At 46.1% G+C, this 17117-nt stretch overlaps 1 protein-coding gene across 1 annotated transcript; it reads left to right on the plus strand.

Annotated features, from left to right (window-relative positions):
* The first annotated feature begins 2992 nt into the window (after positions 1 to 2992).
* On the plus strand, positions 2993 to 16976 carry gfpt2 (glutamine-fructose-6-phosphate transaminase 2). Its single transcript, XM_077610344.1, has 19 exons — positions 2993 to 3223; positions 3896 to 4003; positions 5258 to 5365; positions 5483 to 5608; positions 6017 to 6075; positions 6161 to 6295; positions 7559 to 7620; positions 9269 to 9348; positions 10150 to 10261; positions 11397 to 11560; positions 12138 to 12233; positions 12335 to 12432; positions 12513 to 12633; positions 13069 to 13226; positions 13302 to 13416; positions 14723 to 14850; positions 15027 to 15194; positions 15307 to 15468; positions 16096 to 16976. Exons 1-19 carry the CDS (start codon positions 3217 to 3219, stop codon positions 16138 to 16140), a joined length of 2052 nt encoding a protein of 683 aa, XP_077466470.1. The 5' UTR covers positions 2993 to 3216; the 3' UTR covers positions 16141 to 16976.
* The last annotated feature ends 141 nt before the right edge of the window (positions 16977 to 17117 follow it).

Raw genomic sequence — 17117 nt, forward strand, 5'->3', positions numbered from 1 at the left:
TGTCTTGGTTACGTTTGCCTTTTGTCGGTGTGCGTCTCCCCCATTTTCCTCCTCCCCACTTAAGTTTGTATTTTTGTTCATGTTTTCCCAGTTTTTATTGTTTGTAAGGTGTTTTTTTTTGAAAGTCTTTTTTCCCCATTAAGTTGTGCATCCGAATTTCCCGTTTGTTGGCTGCTTCCCGCTGCTCCTGGGTTCCCGCTCCACAGTCCAAGCTGAACATAACAGCGCTATGAAAGTAAGTCACTCCATTACTTTCTTTACTTAAAAAAAAAAGAAAGAATATAAAACTAGATTTTTGTTGTTCTGCCGTACAATAAGAGAATAGACAACTCCCTGGTGAAACTAACAGAACAATTAAACCATGATCTGGCACCGTCCTGTTCTCACCCGCTAAAAGACAAGTGAAGAAGGCCCTCCTATGGAGGCCCCTGGCCCCTGACACAAAACAGATGTTGACAGGGAGGCAACAAGTACGCACGCACGCACGCACGCGCGCGCACACACACACCACATGACCAGAGAGCTGCATATTCTGCGTGTACTGCCAGTCTGTGACAAGAAATACACAGGGAAGGATTGATTTAGACGCCATTTCTTGTGTTGATCGATGTGCTAAAGTCAAAAATGCCCGTTGTAGCCGTTGGCTGATTTTCAGGCTTGGGGAGACGTCGATTCAATATAAAAAAAAAAATGAGTGTAACCACTCACCATGCAGCGTCATTTCCTGACTTCCCTCGCTCACGTATTACACTTCTGACTTCAAAGTGTGACGCAGCATGTTGATTTATTTCAAAAACAAGCCAATCCAAATATTTTCCATCCTGTTCAAAACCAACCAAACACATTTGATTTTCTTTTTCACGGATTAAAATGTCTTGATAGCAATAAACCCTGATTGTGCTCTTATACAATATAGCGATGCGTTGTGTACCTTTACCTTGTTTGCTAGCTAAAGTGGACCGTAAAGTGTGGTGGCAAAGTTTGTTATTAACGCTTTGTGACATGGAGAAGATTGTCAGAAAGTGCACATCCTTTCAAAGGGATCTTATTGGATAAGAAAGTCACGTTGCAAAAATCATTAAGCCTTTAAGCCCAGCTAGGAATGCCGTTGGCGGCGGCGGCGGCGGCGGGCGGCCTCGTCTTTCCTGGCTTTGACATCCTTCAAACGTTCACACGAAGGCCTTGGTCCTCTCGTACTCGTACGGGGCTGTCCAAAGCGCTTGGGATTGAATGCTCGGTCTCAGAGGCGCGAGCGAGGCGGACGCCGACCCATCCCCGGCGACTTCCCACCTTCCCGTGCGGAATGTTCCACGCGTAGCTTTTCTTGGGTTTCCTCGCTCACCCGCAAACGACGGCTGGCTAGGCTGCTTGGACGCGGGTGTGAGCGTGATTGCTTGTTTGTCTCATTGAGCCCCGTGATTGGCTGGCTGGAGACGGACGCATTTAGGGCCTACACCTGCCTAACGCCCACAGTTGGCTCAATCTCCACCCAGCGGGCCAATGAAACATTTCAATTTAGTTCTGGTCGAGAAAACGTTGGCATCACCTGCAAGAAGAAGGAATGTTGCAACCTTTGACTGGGTACGTCAACTCAGTGTTGTGGACGATGACCTTCAGATGAGATCAGATGAGATCAGATGAGATCAGATCATTAAACCACTGTAAACACGGCAATGTATTAGCGTCCCTTAAGTGAGACAAGAACGCAAATGAGTTTGTATATTTCAGCACGTCGCCTCAGTTCATGATCCTCAGCCAATTCAAGAAAATGCAGGAATGGCGCTGATTAGCGTTAGCAATGCTAACGGCCCGAATGAAAATGATCGTGCAGATTCAATCCCACCGTTTGGAAACATTTAAAGGGACACGCACGTGTTGTCTTTGCGTAGGAGTCGCTCCATTCGCAAGCGACGGAATGACGTCGTATCGGACGCAGCGATACGGTTTAATCTCTGGACTGGCGTGGTTTTACCACTTGACATTTAGGACTCATAAATCATTATTCAATAAGACCTGCTCAATGGGTGCGTGTATTCCAGAGTCCACTTAATAGCCAGAGTGATAAGATGTTAAAAAGTGGGGAGAAAATGCCCTCTATTAGATAAGAAATGTTCTAATCTCAAATCCAGAAGCACACTCTCTGATGGATGGCTTTCGTTCCGGCTTCAAGTCCGGAGTCTTTCCAATTCCCTTCCATTAAACGTCTTTGCCGTGTGATGGAAGAGCGGGAAACTCCCACTTTCCCGGTGCGAGCGCCGCGAAAAGCAAAATGACGTTCCGTTTGTTCATTCATTCATTCATTCTTCAGCGGAGCAGAGCGACTGCTCACGGGGGAGCGCCTCGCAAATAAAAATAGCCGGCCGGGTCAGATTGGCGCGAGCCAGAGACCAGGGGAAATCTGGGCCTTCCCGTCTGGCCGAGACGCCGCCGTTTTCCACCGCTGCCTTTTGGGAGGCGCCGCTTTAAACTAAACCCAAATCTTCACCGTCGGCTAGATCCAAAACAAACAAGGCGCCTTGGCTTCTGGGTCAGTGGGGTTTTTTGCATCTAGATACTAGTCAGTAGTGTGACAGTAATAAAACGGCATGACCATGGGGGGGTATTTGAAGGTTTTTTCTCCTATTCTGGACAAAACCCTGAAACTCCTTGAATTTTTTTCATGTGGGAATGATGTGAATTGGACTTTTTTTTAAAGTAAAACAATACGTTTTGAAATTTCAAGATGTTGGCAATTCATGGGGATTTTTTGTCGGTTTGCAGCTCGAGGCAAAATAGAATTTTGCAGTGATCAGTGCTCAAAGGGTGACGAAATTGTGGATAGGGAGAAAAAAATGGGGTATTGTGTGTGGACCTGGAATCGCTGAACCCTGTTAAGGTCCATGTGTCCCGTGAGGAGACACCCAGATGTGTGTGTGTGTGCGTGTACATCTGCGTGTGCGTGTGCGTGTGCGTGTTCGTGTGCGTGTACGTGTTCGTGTTCATGTTCGTGTGTGTATTCGAAAGTGGGAAGGAAGGCATGCTGGTCGTACTGGGCGGGCAGTGTCAACTTTCTCTCCAGGAAAAAGTGCAGGCACATTTAAATGCTCCGTGGCAGCCATCGCGTTGTCTCCAAACGCAACGACGCCAGAGGAAGCTCAACATCATTCTAACAGAGACGCTCCCTTTTCCCCAATTTAGGATCCGTTTCGATCGATCTACATCCCGAGAACTTGAGCCATGTGCGGTAAGTTGTTGTTTTTTCTTCTTCTTCCATTTTTTTCTTTCCCTCTGACTTGATGACAACGTAGGTGGGTAGCCAGACCTTCTTCTCCTCGGAGTCGTGGATTCGTCTGCGTGGTTCCTTTCCATAGAATTGGATTCGTTGTGTGTATTTTGATTGGTACATTTAACTTCAAATCTTTGGATTATTTTTATTTTTATGGGGAGGGGGCGTCATCTCTGGGTGGCTTCTTCCGAAACGGCTACGTGTTCAAAACTACTCCGTCCAGTTGTGACAACCTCACTTGGGATGCGCTCGGATTCTTGAAAGTAGTACTATCATCGGAATAGTTTGTCGTGCGTGCGTGTGTGTGTGTGTGTGTGTGTGTGTGTGTGTGTGTGTGTTCACTTGACTCCAACGAGCAGTCAGTCAATCGTTAACTTGGCCTTCCTCACCTTGCCAAACGTCTTCTGCTCAGATTTCAGTTTATTATTGTCAAATAAGAATGTTTTAGGACCATATTACCCTCACATTCTGACGAGCAGAGGCGGAACTGGCTGATTTGGCTCCCTGGTAGGAGACCCCCAAACCCCCAAATTCCCCCCCCCCCCCCCAGCCAAAACACTCACACCGCCAAATAGTTGAGCTGCAGTCCGTGGGTATAAAGGCGCCTCTCTGTATGTCCCCTTTCTATAGGGATTTTTGCTTACCTAAACCACCGAGTGCCTCGCACCAAGAGGGAGATATTTGAGATACTGGTGAAGGGATTGCAGAGACTTGAGTACAGAGGCTACGATTCAGCAGGTAAGACTGGCCAAGCCCACCCACCCCCGTCGCCCCCGTGCACAGCCACGACATGCTTTAAGTGAATATTTTCTAACATTCAAAAGAAGCAAATGCTCTGTACCAAGAGAAAATGTGGCCCTACCTTTTTTGGGGGGGGGGGTTGGTTCTGTGTCCTTTTAAGGGCATTTACAGGTAGGTCACTTTCTGTTCATTTTTGGGCAATGTTAGATCCATTTCACTTAGTTTTGAGTCATTATTATATTTTTTTCAAAGAAGATTCCTGGGCCACTTCCTGTTTAGTGACCCAAACGGAACAAAAAGTGATCTCTGTGCCAAGATCAACAGGAAGTGACCGTAAATGAACAGGAAATGACAAAAAGAAAATGAATGTACTGCCATGGATGGCCATAAACAACGGACACGCTCCCAGTTCCAATGAATTGGACATCTACCAGTGCTCGTCCCACTGAAATTCACCATACGACGTAATCATTTTAGATGATTTTTGAGCCTTGTACGGCAAATGGTTGGCCATCGCCGGGTAGCCGCCGGAGCTTCCCCGATCACAAATGGACGCTGACATTCACAATTGACTTTGAAAGCGGCAAGTGCTTGACATCTGTCTCGTGTTTACCATTAATATGGGATTAGTGTTCTGATCCCAATGTAAATAAATGTGCGTTTTATGTTTGCTCAACCTGTTGGAGCAGGATGTTGCCATAGAGCACTTTCATATAGATTGGCAAAATGATACTAAAATACTAAATGTATCACATTATATTTTCATATATATTTCACCTTCTGCCTTGGCAATTCATTGAATATAGTCACTACAATTTTGGGATTGTTTGGCGGTACGTTGGTAAACGTGAGTCGGAATTTGTCATGGAGACACGGCGTGTCTTGTAGGTATCTCCACATAAAAGCCAATCTCTGATTGGCCAAAATGTATTTAGGGAGAAGCCTATCAAAATGAGTGCTCCAGGATTGTTTACGCCCGTATTTGAGCCCCGGCCATTTAGTTTGGGCCGACGATTGAGCAATGTTTGGTTGTCAAATCCCGGCTTGCTAGCACAAAAAAAAAGAAAGAACGCACCAAAGAAGCTAACTATGGACTTTCCCGCTGTGGCTCGGCCCCGCCTCGGCTTTGCCGGAGAAAGTCAAACGTTTCCTCCCTGGCAATTATCAAAGTGGAATCGAGGTGTGCTCTTCTGCGTGACCTGTCCAAAAAGATCTGATAAATGTCATCTCCCGTCTGGCGCCGGTTCACAGGCATCGCCGTGGACGGGAAAAGCAAGGAAAGCTCTGACATCAACGGCCAAAGCATCTGTTTGATCAAGAAGACGGGAAAGGTCAAGGCTTTGGAGGAAGAACTTCACAGTCAGTTTTTCTTCCTTTTCTTTTCTTTTCTTTCCCTTTCCAAGCATTGTAACACTTTGTTTTGGTTTTTTACCTCATTGACTCTTGACTTGAAAAGTATACACCTCTTATCTCCAGAGAAAGACAATCTGGACCTAGAAGAGGAACTGTGTATGCATTTTGGCCTGGCTCACACTCGCTGGGCCACACACGGAGAACCCAGCGTACTCAACAGTCACCCGCACCGCTCCGACACTAAGAATGGTACATTCCCCAAAAAGTCACAAAAACTTGATCTACCGTTATTGTAGCTGATAACATACCTGTCAACCTCAGCCAATTGCGCCGCTTATTATTGATTGCAATTCCCATATTTCTAAAGTGAAAAGGCGCGCGGGTCAAAGGGGAATGCGCATATAGAGCTAAAAGCATGACAATATTAGTAGTCGACGATGACGTTTTGGGCTGCTACCAGTGACCGGGGTAAAACGAGATGGGTTTTACATAAAATGGACTTTTTGAAAAAAAAAAAAAAAGGTTTCTTCCCGTACAAAAGTTGTTCTACGGCGTACACAATTTGAAATGATCAAAAAGCGTATAACATACGGGGAAACCTATAAGTTGACAGGTATGTCCTATAAGCCCTTTTCCCATCTCCAATCTCTTGGACAGAGTTTGTCGTGGTTCACAATGGCATCATCACTAACTACAAAGAGCTAAGAGCCTATCTGGTAAGTCAATAGCCTTTGGCCGAATGTTTAAGAGGCAAATTTGGTACTCATTTGCCATGCACACGGCGTCTCGGAACCTTCTCAGGTCACCAAGGGATATGCATTTGAGTCGGAGACGGATACAGAAGTCATCCCCAAGTTGATCAAATACGTTTACGACGACCGGGAGGATGACGGCGTCAGCTTCTCTACGCTGGTGGAGAGGGTCATTAAGCAGCTGGTGAGTGGCACATCATGTTTTGATAGTCTTTTGGATTTTTACGCCAGTCGTTCGGTTTCATCCCTGCTGTAGCCACGCCAAACTATAAGGTGCTTTTTTTTGGTCGTTTGGTTGGGCCTGAGACTTCTCCTCAAGTGAGAGTGATGTCTTTAATAAAATGTTGTTGGGGTTAATTAGGCGTAATTGGGCATTTTTCCTTGTGTGTCTTGTCCGCGTGATTGTTCATGAGTTTCGCTTGCTGTGTCCTTTCTGGCTCTCCTTCCCTTGTTTGACCCAGGTGTTTGTGATTGTCATCAACTCCCGTCTGTGTGTTTAAACCCCGTGTGTTTGTTCGACGTTGTGCGATTATTTTCTGTCTACTCTCCACACCTAGGCATACTCAACAGTTGTACTTTTTTTTTTTGATTATATAGCAGTTGGATTGGATTGGATAACTTTATTCATCCCGTATTTGGGAAATTTCATTGTGACAGTAGCAAGAGGGTGATTAGACAGAACAACAAAGCAAAAGCACAAAGGTTCAAAACAAGTATTATGTTCCATGAACAGATGCTTATTTTGCATGTTGTTCCCTATTTTACTGTTACATCTCTAATGTTTGTTCTCGGTTTTGGATCAATTGGAAAAAACTGGTCCCCAAAATTGCAACTCCAATACCACTTGCTTACACGTAGAGTGGACGAGACCCCGGCCCCCGCTCACGTTGTCGACGTCACCGTCGCTGGCCTTCTTCAAATATGTCTTGCGCGTTTTTCTACGTCCTGCCTGCCTGCCTGTTAAAAGCACAGCAGACCATCACAAAGCGGTCTCCGTGACAACCGCGCCGAAAGCGTGGCGGAAAACATCGGTGACGTCGACCATTTGATAGATCGGCGGGTTATTTTCCGCCGCGTCAATTTTGGGCGTGAGCGCCTTTTCTGGCTAGCGTCCCTTTTGGGCGTAATGGCAACCAGACGCTCATATCCCCTGGGACCGGCGGCTCGCCACCACGACAAAACGTAGCCGCCCCCGAGCTAGCGCAACGTCAGCCAGACGTACTCCCGTCCACCGCGGCGCTTGCGAAACATGGCGTCCTTGACGCAGAACCACCCACCCCCCCGCGTAATTTGGCTCTGGCCCCCCCGAACTCTTTTCCGGAAGCGTATTTGCCCAATCGGGAAGGAAAACGTTCAAAAACATCTGTTTTGACCCAAAATGTTCCATCGCATAACGGTAAGCCTTTAAACTGTTTTTTTTGTTTTTGTGTTTTTTGTCTTGCCTTAGGAAGGAGCTTTTGCTCTGGTGTTCAAAAGTCGCCATTTTCCATCAGAGGCCGTGGTTGCCAGGTTAGTTTTGACACCAACAAACACTCCCGTACGTCACCGTGCGGTCGCCGACGTGAAGTCTGGGGGGAGGGCTGCAGCGTTTTCTTTCTTTCTTTCTGAGGAGCCACCCATGTGAAGCAATCCTCAGTATGATTCATAGCTGTACTTGGGTTCACTCGCCGCCTTTGTTTGAGTCATCGGATGCTTCTTGCGGCTCAGGCTTTTGTGTTTTTGGGAATTGTTTCCAAAGTCCAGCCAAGCTTTGCTTTTAAGACCTGGAAAGACAACGCCGAGTGTTTTATTGAGGGAGGTCCCGATGGCAAGTTTTTGGACGCGAGTCCACTCCCCTGGTTTGGCCGATTGGCCGATACCGAGTCCCGAATGGGTACCGGAAACGTATTAAGAAGGGACAAAATCACACATCTAAATGTCTTTTGTTTCTCTCCCAATTCAATTTCAACAAAGCTATCCGATATTAAAGCCATACAAGATGGTTATTGGCGTAAACATGATTTTTTTGCTAATCAGTGGAGCAGCACAAAAAAAGGTTGGCAGCAAATGACGTTTAAATATTTCGGTGCAACGTCAAACGAGATTGGACGTCTCTCTCGCTTTGGTTCCGATGCCAATGAGTCGATACGTCAAAATAAATCAACAGATTTTAAAGCCGCTATTTTTCTAAATGATGGGGAGCCTTTGAAAATGACGTGGTTGTTTTCCGATCACGTGGTAAGACGCAAATTTGATTTCCCCTTGCTTATTATTTTGTGGGCCCTGGTTTTTCCGGCTCCTCCTCTGACCGACCCCTTCTTTCTTGGGGGTGGGGGGCCTCCGACCCGACCGGGCCTCGGACCGGGCCTCAGATCGGGCCTCCGCTCGCACCTTCGCTCGCGCCTCTGACTCATTAGAGAAGAGTTTGCGGCTTGTGGACCTTGCCAGCACGACTCCCGGTTATCACTCCCTAAGTTTTATATGGCCGAATGTTTTTCCCGGTTAGGGAGAGGCCAGCACGAGCAAAGGGGAATTGGTTGGTCAGAAAGAAGGAGCTCATGGATATAAAATGACGTAAGATACTGTAAATTGGCAGTAGCTGCTTAGGAAATGACCCTGAATCAACAAAATGTCTTCTTATCTCATTCCCATTTCTTAGGTTGTGTATCTAATCAGACACTCATATTGGCTACGTTGTAAATGTCCGTCAAGGGGGTGGATTTGCACCACCAGTCGGAATTGACCGTATTTTTTTGGACTGTAAGTCGCACTGGCCCAAAATTGCGCAATGAAGAGTGAAATAAATGAGGTATAAGCCGCACTTAGGGTGGACTTTTTGGGCCATTGCTCCCACATCGAAAAGAACGCATGGGTACCGATTGGAGGCAGCTCTTGTCGCGGTCGCTCGCAGTCTTTATGGATCGACTTGTCTAGGGGGGGGGGTTATGCCAGTTTTTTTAAAGGTTTCTTTTTCATTTCCATTGACGTCGCCGTTTTGACGGGACGAAAGAACGAACGTGACTGCGGATACGAAATGGGGCAAAGTGCGCTTGGCCACATCTGGTTTTAACACCAAAAAAGAACCCATTTAATGACACAGTCTGAATGAGCTAAAAATGGTGTACTAGCGTCATTGAAATGGTTCATTGATCCGCCATCCATTTTTCATTTCTCTCAGAAGAGGAAGCCCGTTGCTTATCGGCGTTCGAAGCGAACACGAGCTGTCGACCAAACACATCCCCGTCCAATACAAGGGTGGTAAGTACTCTTTTACCCCCCAAAGAGGGGAAAAAAATCTACCTTTGCCTTGTTTGTTAATGATGTTTTTGCGCTAGTGTGCAAAAATAAATGCTAACTCTTAATTGGCTGTTGCTTGGAATGTGCGTGCTTGTGTGTCTTGTAACGGCTCATGCGCAACAACATAACTCACTTCCCTCCCCGTTGTTTTTACTTCTTTGTGATCTTTTTTTTTTTTTTACAAAGTGAAGGCTTATTTTCCAAGATTTTTGAAGTGTGAACGTCCTCCAATTCTGGAATGACGCGTAACAGCGTTTCCTAAAAGAAAAACATTCACAAGCTTTCTGTGAAGAACCAGCTCAATGTTGAAATTATTTTTTTTTTGATGAAAGACGGGCCTCTTATTTATTAATACGTATTCCTATTTAGCAGCGTCTCAATGTGCCCGTGTTGTCTCTCTCTCAGCTGTCCGGAACTATGTATGCTTTCTTCACCGGTTCAAAGTCTCTTGGGTGAGGGCAGAACAAGCATGGGTGTGTCAAATTTTACGCTCGTTAAAAAAACAAACAACCCTTGCGCATCTTGTGGTTGATGCATGATAATAAACTAAACAAACTAGTACTTCCAGTGATCATGTCACTGGATTTATTTCAATGTTTGAACGCACTCATTTTGCAGCTTTGTCACGACAAAAGCCCAAATACTGCATGTGGGTATCCATTTCATTTGTCGCCAGAAGCCACTTGGCCGTTAAGTCTTGATTTTTTTGGTTGGATGGAAGAACTCTTGACTTAACTTAACTCATGATTTATGATCCCGCAGCTCTCCAAAAGGATGACATCCAGGAAATGAACAATCATAACCGCCCCGGTGGCACGATGAACTCTGTCGGAGATGGCAGGGCGGTGGAGTATTACTTTGCGTCTGACGCCAGGTGAGAATTAACGGTTAGGCCCGCTCCTTTTTTAAATTTTTTTTGCTGCATGCAGGCAATAAAGGTGACTGCCTAGGGTTCAATCTGTTAGGGGGCGCATCAAAAAAGAAAAAGAAAAAATGGGTTTTCAATGATATTACTCATTGTCTGGCGCATTATCCCTCATTTTCACGTCAAGGCGACCGCCCAGGGTGCAATCTGTTAGGGGACGCTAGCGCTAAGATCAGGCCAACCGAGCCAGGCACAGACACTTGACGCCAACGGGGGTTGTGCTGAAACCACACGCACCTGATTGCAATCCACTGATTGCACTTGCAGGACACCAAATTAATAAAAAATTAAAACGTTTTTTCAATGATATAAATAATTGTCTGCAGCATTATCCCTCATTTCCATGTCAAGGCGACCGCCCAGGGTGCAATCTGTTAGGTGGCGCTAGAGCTAAGATCAGGCCTAAATAAAAAAAAATATCCAGCCCGAGCCTGACCAATGAACTTGATTTGCAGGCCCGAGCCCGCAGCAAAGCAAACATTTTATTTGGGAGGACTCGGGAGAAGGAGGAGGAGGAGGAGGGCTGATTTATGAAAGCCTGTCTTTGTCAAGAAATCAAAGTTAAACAAGGCTGTATAAACATTTACATCTTTGGTATTAAATGAATAATAAAGATGTTTGACGATCATCACGCGCACCCCATAAAGTTTTTCTTTTTAACAATGATTTTACTAGTTGTCTAGTGCTTTATCCTTCATTTCCACATCAAATGAGTAGTGTTAGAGTCCAGGGTCCTGAAGGCCGAGCGAGCGAGCCACTGGGCCGCCAGGCACAGACACTTGACGCCAATGGGGGTTGTGCTGAAACCACACGCACCTGACTGCAATACACTGATTGCACTTGTAGGACACCAGATTAGTAACCAAAAAAAGGTATCTTCTTTATGAAGTTTAACCAAAACCCGTACCCATTACGGACGGCCCTTTGCGCAATAGTTTGCCCATCCTCGTGTTAGACCGTCTGTCCATTTTTGTCTGGCTTCCCATATTTAGAAAATGTGACTTCGAACTGCAATTGACAATGAGTGGCCCGCTTTTGGATTGTTGCGTCTTGTAAACACGGCCGTTTCCTTCCCGATTTGCAGTGCCATTATCGAACATACCAACAAAGTATTGTACTTGGAAGACGATGACATCGCCGTGGTGAGAGGAGGCCAACTTTCTATCCACAGAATGAACCGGCAGGCCGGCGAGGATCCCGTGCGGGCCATCCAAACACTTAAAATGGAACTGCAGCAAATAATGAAAGGTCAGCCATTTCAAATGATTTCACATATGATTTCACGTATGCTTGCTCCCCCTCTCCTGGCTCAAAGCAGTTAATACAAGTACCGTTTTCCAGTTTTGAGCAAAATAGAACAGCCGAGTGAGAATAAACTATCCTCATGATGGTCACGGGGGTGCCGGAACTACGGGCAGTGGGGAGGGAACACCCTGAATCGGTTAGCAGCCAATCCAAAATCAACAGGAAGTGACCGAAAATAAAGGCACTGGCTGCCTTGGATGGCCACAGACGTCTTTTCATTCCCTGCCACCCTCCCACTTCAAATGGATTGGGCGTCTGCCAGTGTTAAACCTACTGAAATCCACAGCAGAATGTTGAAAAGAGTTTGTTTTTCCGTTCATTCTTTGCATTGTAGAATATCGGCGAATGATTTTCGGAGCCGTCCGCGTTTCACCGTAGCACGAGCTAATCGTCACCGTGAGCCTCGTAACGTAAATCGTATCGTATCGCATCGCATCGCATCGCCAGCTAGCCAGAGGCTCCCGCCCCTAATACATCATGCTACGGTGCACATATTAATGTCATTCCCTACCATTTGCAGGAAATTTTGATTCTTTCATGCAGAAAGAGATCTTTGAGCAGCCAGAGTCAGTGGTCAACACCATGAGAGGCCGCATTTGTTTTGACTCCAAGACTGGTTGGTAACCGTTATTTCTGACTAAATCCCACCCGTCAATGGCATAGGCGCGTGCCAAAGCGGGCGGGTCATGCGGCCTTTCTCCTTTGACTCTCCTTTAGTGGTTCTGGGAGGATTGAAGGACCACCTGAAAGAAATCAAGCGCTGCAGACGTCTGATCCTGATCGGCTGCGGCACGAGCTTCCACGCCACCGTCGCCGTACGTTCATCTGGGGGATTGTCCAAGATTGTTTCCGGTACGACGCCATACTCAAGTGCCTTCTCGTCGAACCGTTTCAGACCAGACAGGTCCTGGAGGAATTAACGGAGCTCCCCGTCATGGTGGAATTGGCCAGTGACTTCCTGGACCGGAACACACCTGTTTTCAGAGATGACGTCTGCTTCTTCATCAGCCAGTCAGGTGACCACAACACCAATAACACTCGGCTAGGGGTGCTCATGATGTCCACCCTAACCCCAAGCCCGACCCTCGCCTAAAATAAACGAGCTAAGAGAGTCGGTGATTAAGTGATACATTGACCTCGGACGCTTCTAGCATGGACGCTGGCTGTCCCAGTACAAATATGGTTATGCAACTTCCATCAACATAACAGTTGTAAGAATCCTCACTATATTTCATCTGAAATATATGGATAGAAAGCTCATTTTGACTTGGTCATTTCTTAAGTAGGTCAGCATACATAACTGCTGAGCTTTATCGTCGGCCCGCCCGGGGAAAAAAAGGATGGCGGGAGGTCGGCTCCTTGAAAAGTAGATCTTGGAGCGAGGCGGTTTGAGCACCCCTGTCACCCACTTGTCGTAAACCCATTTCTAAATTCTTTTCACTCACTTTCAGGAGAGACGGCAGACACCCTGATGGCTTTGCGCTACTGTAAGGAGAGGGGCGCTTTAACGGTGGGCATCACCAACACAGTGGGAAGCTCCATTTGCAGAGAGACCGACTGCGGAGTCCACGTCAACGCCGGACCTGAGATTGGAGTCGCTAGCACCAAGGTGAAGCTGCCGAAGCACGGATCCGTCTTCCCGAGACGTGCTCCTGATGATGTCATGGTATTTGTTGTCATCCAGGCGTACACCAGTCAGTTTGTGGCACTCGCCATGTTTGGTCTCATGATGAGCGAGGACAGGATCTCCCTACAAACCAGAAGACTGGAGATCATTAACAGCCTCCAAGAACTACCTGGTAACGCCACCACACACAGCTACAATGCTACTCATTAGCAGGAAAGGCATCCACTGATGTGTGACTATGACCGTATTTTCCCGCCGTATTTGTCGCTCCCAAAAAAAAACCATGACTGACGGCTTATATGCGCACAAATTAGACTTGACATGCACCAAACGACATAAGACAATGCGCCCGATACGGTCATTCATTTCAAAATAGAGAAAAGATAAACAGATCAAACGCTAAACAAAATTTATTTTGTTGTCTCTCAATGAAATTCAAGGAAAAAACAACGTATCTTGCATAAAACATGAAAAAAACTCACTTGTGCCTGCCATTGCTTACTCAAGGCGCCGCCATCTTGCCGTAGTTAAACGGTGCTCTGACTGGAGCCTTGATACATGTGTTGGTAGCGTTTACCATGTCAGCACATTCCAGTAGTTGTTAAGGCTGATTGAAGGTCTTGCAGTCGATCATTAAAATATCAGCCTTGAGACCGACCTGTGTATCTCACGCCATTATTGCATCTAGACCGCTACGGACGCACTTCCTGGTTATAGCGCTCACGTGACTTCCTTTTTGAATTTGTCAACGTGCAGGCAACGCACGCACGATTTCGGTAATCCAGCAGACCATCCTTTGGATTCATAGAGTAGGTCAGAAATGCCACGTGCCATGATTTTTCAGTGTAGTAACACTTTTGTACTCCCTATTAGAACCATGAATTTCAAGGGATATTTCCGATTGGTCATTTCTTTTGACCATAAGTGACGGTTGGTCATAAAAGCACTGTGCGGGTTGGTGTGTGCAGCCCGTGATTGCAACACAAGCATCAAATAGCAGCGGCTCTTTGTTGTCACCCATTTGGGAAAACTGACGAAATTGGGCCTCTCTTTTCTCACGGTGACTCAACGATACGGGGGGTACGTTGCGTTCGAGGGCCGTTCCGAGAAACGCTGCGCAATGATTCCTTTCATTTCCATCTGGAAGCCCAAACGAAAGCCACCGTCCAGCCAAGTACAAACTGTGAAAAGAAAGTAAAAAGGGGCCCTCTGGGAACCGGTAACAAACCGGCACCATTATTATTAGAAGCATTTTGAATGACTCCACAGTGGGAAGTCAAGTTCAATATTTCATTTTGTGTAAGTGACTTGGCAGCACGTAAATACGCTACGTACGCTACGTACGGTAAATGAGGGGAAGAATTTGAAATGGAGTGAAATCTGTTCACCATAAGATGAAGTTCAGCGTTTCTAATAATGCCTAGCTGTTCATTTTCTCCTTCAAACTTCTCAAAGTCGTCCCACTTTGTGTGTCCTAGATCAGATCCGAAAGGTTTTGTCCATGGATGAGAAGATAAAACTCATTGCAGAGGAGCTTTACCAGCAGAGGTCTCTTCTGGTCATGGGCCGCGGTTTCAATTACGCCACATGCCTGGAGGGGGCACTGGTAAGTCGCGCTCGCTCGCGCTCACCGGCCCAGCATGCCATGAAAGACGTACGCAAAGACGTACGCTTGGTAGCTAGGACTGGGGAAATCAATGGATCTGGCCTGATGTATCCATTCGTTGGGCACCATGGAATGGAAATCCATCCAAACTTGCTTTGTTTACAACTTTGTGCCAGAAAATTAAAGAAATCACCTATATGCACTCGGAGGGCATCCTGGCAGGCGAGTTGAAGCACGGCCCTCTGGCTCTCATCGACAAACACATGCCGGTCATCATGATCGTCATGAAAGACGCCTGCTACACAAAGTGTCAAAACGCCCTGCAACAAGTCACCGCTCGCTCGGTAAGTCTCGGAAGCCGTCTGCGGCCGTGGTCTCCCCGTCGGGGTCGTCTTCGATCCGGGCCGACGCGATGGCGTGCGTGGTTAACCATGTGTGCTGGCGACTCTTGTTCAGGGCCGGCCCATCATCCTCTGTTGTCAGGACGACACCGACGTGACCATGAATGCGTATCGCACCATCGAGCTGCCGCGCACCGTGGACTGTCTGCAGGGCATCCTCAGCGTCATCCCCCTCCAGCTCCTGTCCTTCCACTTGGCTGTACTTCGGGGATTTGATGTGAGTCCCACGTTTTGGACGTGTGTGCTCCACAAAAGTTCTATAAACTTTACAGAAAAATGGTGATGAAACTAACTACCGCATGGCCAACAAGTGGTTAGCGCTTCGGCCTTCTGGGGTCGGGGGTTCCATCTCGGGTCGGTCCGCACTGCGTGGAGTTTGCGTGTTCTTCCCGGGCTTGCGTGGGTTTTCTCCGCGTTCTCCACTTTCCTCCCACATCCTAAAAACATGCACGCTAGGCTAATTGCCCCTAGCTATGAGCGATGGGTTGTTTGTCTCCTCATGCCCTGCGATTGGCTGGCCACGGAATCGGGCGTCTCCGTAGTTATAAGCTCCAGCACTCCCGCGACCCTTGTGAAGACAAGCGGTTCAGAAATTGAATGAACGAATAACTAGCGTATTTTCCGGGCATTATGTTTTGTAGGCCAGAGTTATCAAAAAATGGTTCAAACTTGAACAGATGCTTTATTTTGGCTTTTGGTCCCTATTTGGATATTGCGTCCATGCATATAAGGTTCTTGGCTTCTGTTGTATTAGAGTTGATACGTTCCCCGTAATGACTCACAATTGAAAAGATCTATTTTTAACAAACATACATACATCGATCACTATTTGGCTTCTCTGCAGGTGGACTGTCCCAGAAACCTGGCCAAGTCTGTGACGGTGGAATGAACACGAGACTCAAAGCGCAGAAGAGCGGAAAGGATCTCCGTTGCTTTGCAGTGCAAATGTGCAATTCAATTTTCACAATGTTTGTATTAATGATTCTCCGTGTGTGTGTGTGTGTGCGTGTGTGTGCGCGCATGAGAAATATGCGAGAGAGACAAATGTAAAAGACAAGGTACGCGGACCTTTTATAGGTTATTTTCATTCAAACAAATGTGAAGTTTAATCAATACACTGATGAGGGAGCACCAGACCTGTGCTATTGAGATTTTGCAACCAATTGTGCCTTTTTCTCGATCATTAGATGAGCCAAAAGCTCCTTTTCATGCTCCGTAATAATACACTTTAAATGCCAAGTAGGAGAAATTACAAATGTGCAATATGGGGACTAAATGTGCATTACGAATAATAGTTCTGACTCAGTTTTTCTAAAAAACAAATTCTCTATCTTGCCTTGCATTTCCCGGGTCCAATTACAGTAAACAGTTTTACAGATATGGTTACGGGTTTAGTTAATTTAAAAGAAAGATGATGTGGCTGCTGTTTAACAGAACAAGTCAGTTTGCAAAGTTAGCGTTTTTGATTTCTAATGGAAACACAACATTAAGTTCATCATTATCAAGATGACACGTGTAAGTTTTTGTCAATGTTTATCACAAATGATGATATTTTCTATTTATATCATTTTGCTTTATAAACGGAAATGATTTATAATTGTAACCTTTTTTCATACCGTGTGTTTTTACAGACAGCTTGCTCAATGAAACATAACCTGGATAAAGGATTCTCTGCAAAATGTGCACTTGCTTTGTTTATGCCTGTAAATAAAGTTTCTAATTCAATCATTTGATGTTTATAACTGTCAATGTTCAAAGCATAATTTCTCCGTTTATTTTGAGAGGCACAGAAGGCCACAAATATCAATATATGTACGTATATAGTACTTGTCTTATGTTTTTGTTTTTGTTTTTTGTTTTCATTTT

This window comes from Stigmatopora argus, chromosome 9, assembly GCF_051989625.1.
Source record: "Stigmatopora argus isolate UIUO_Sarg chromosome 9, RoL_Sarg_1.0, whole genome shotgun sequence".
Lineage (NCBI taxonomy): Eukaryota > Metazoa > Chordata > Actinopteri > Syngnathiformes > Syngnathidae > Stigmatopora > Stigmatopora argus.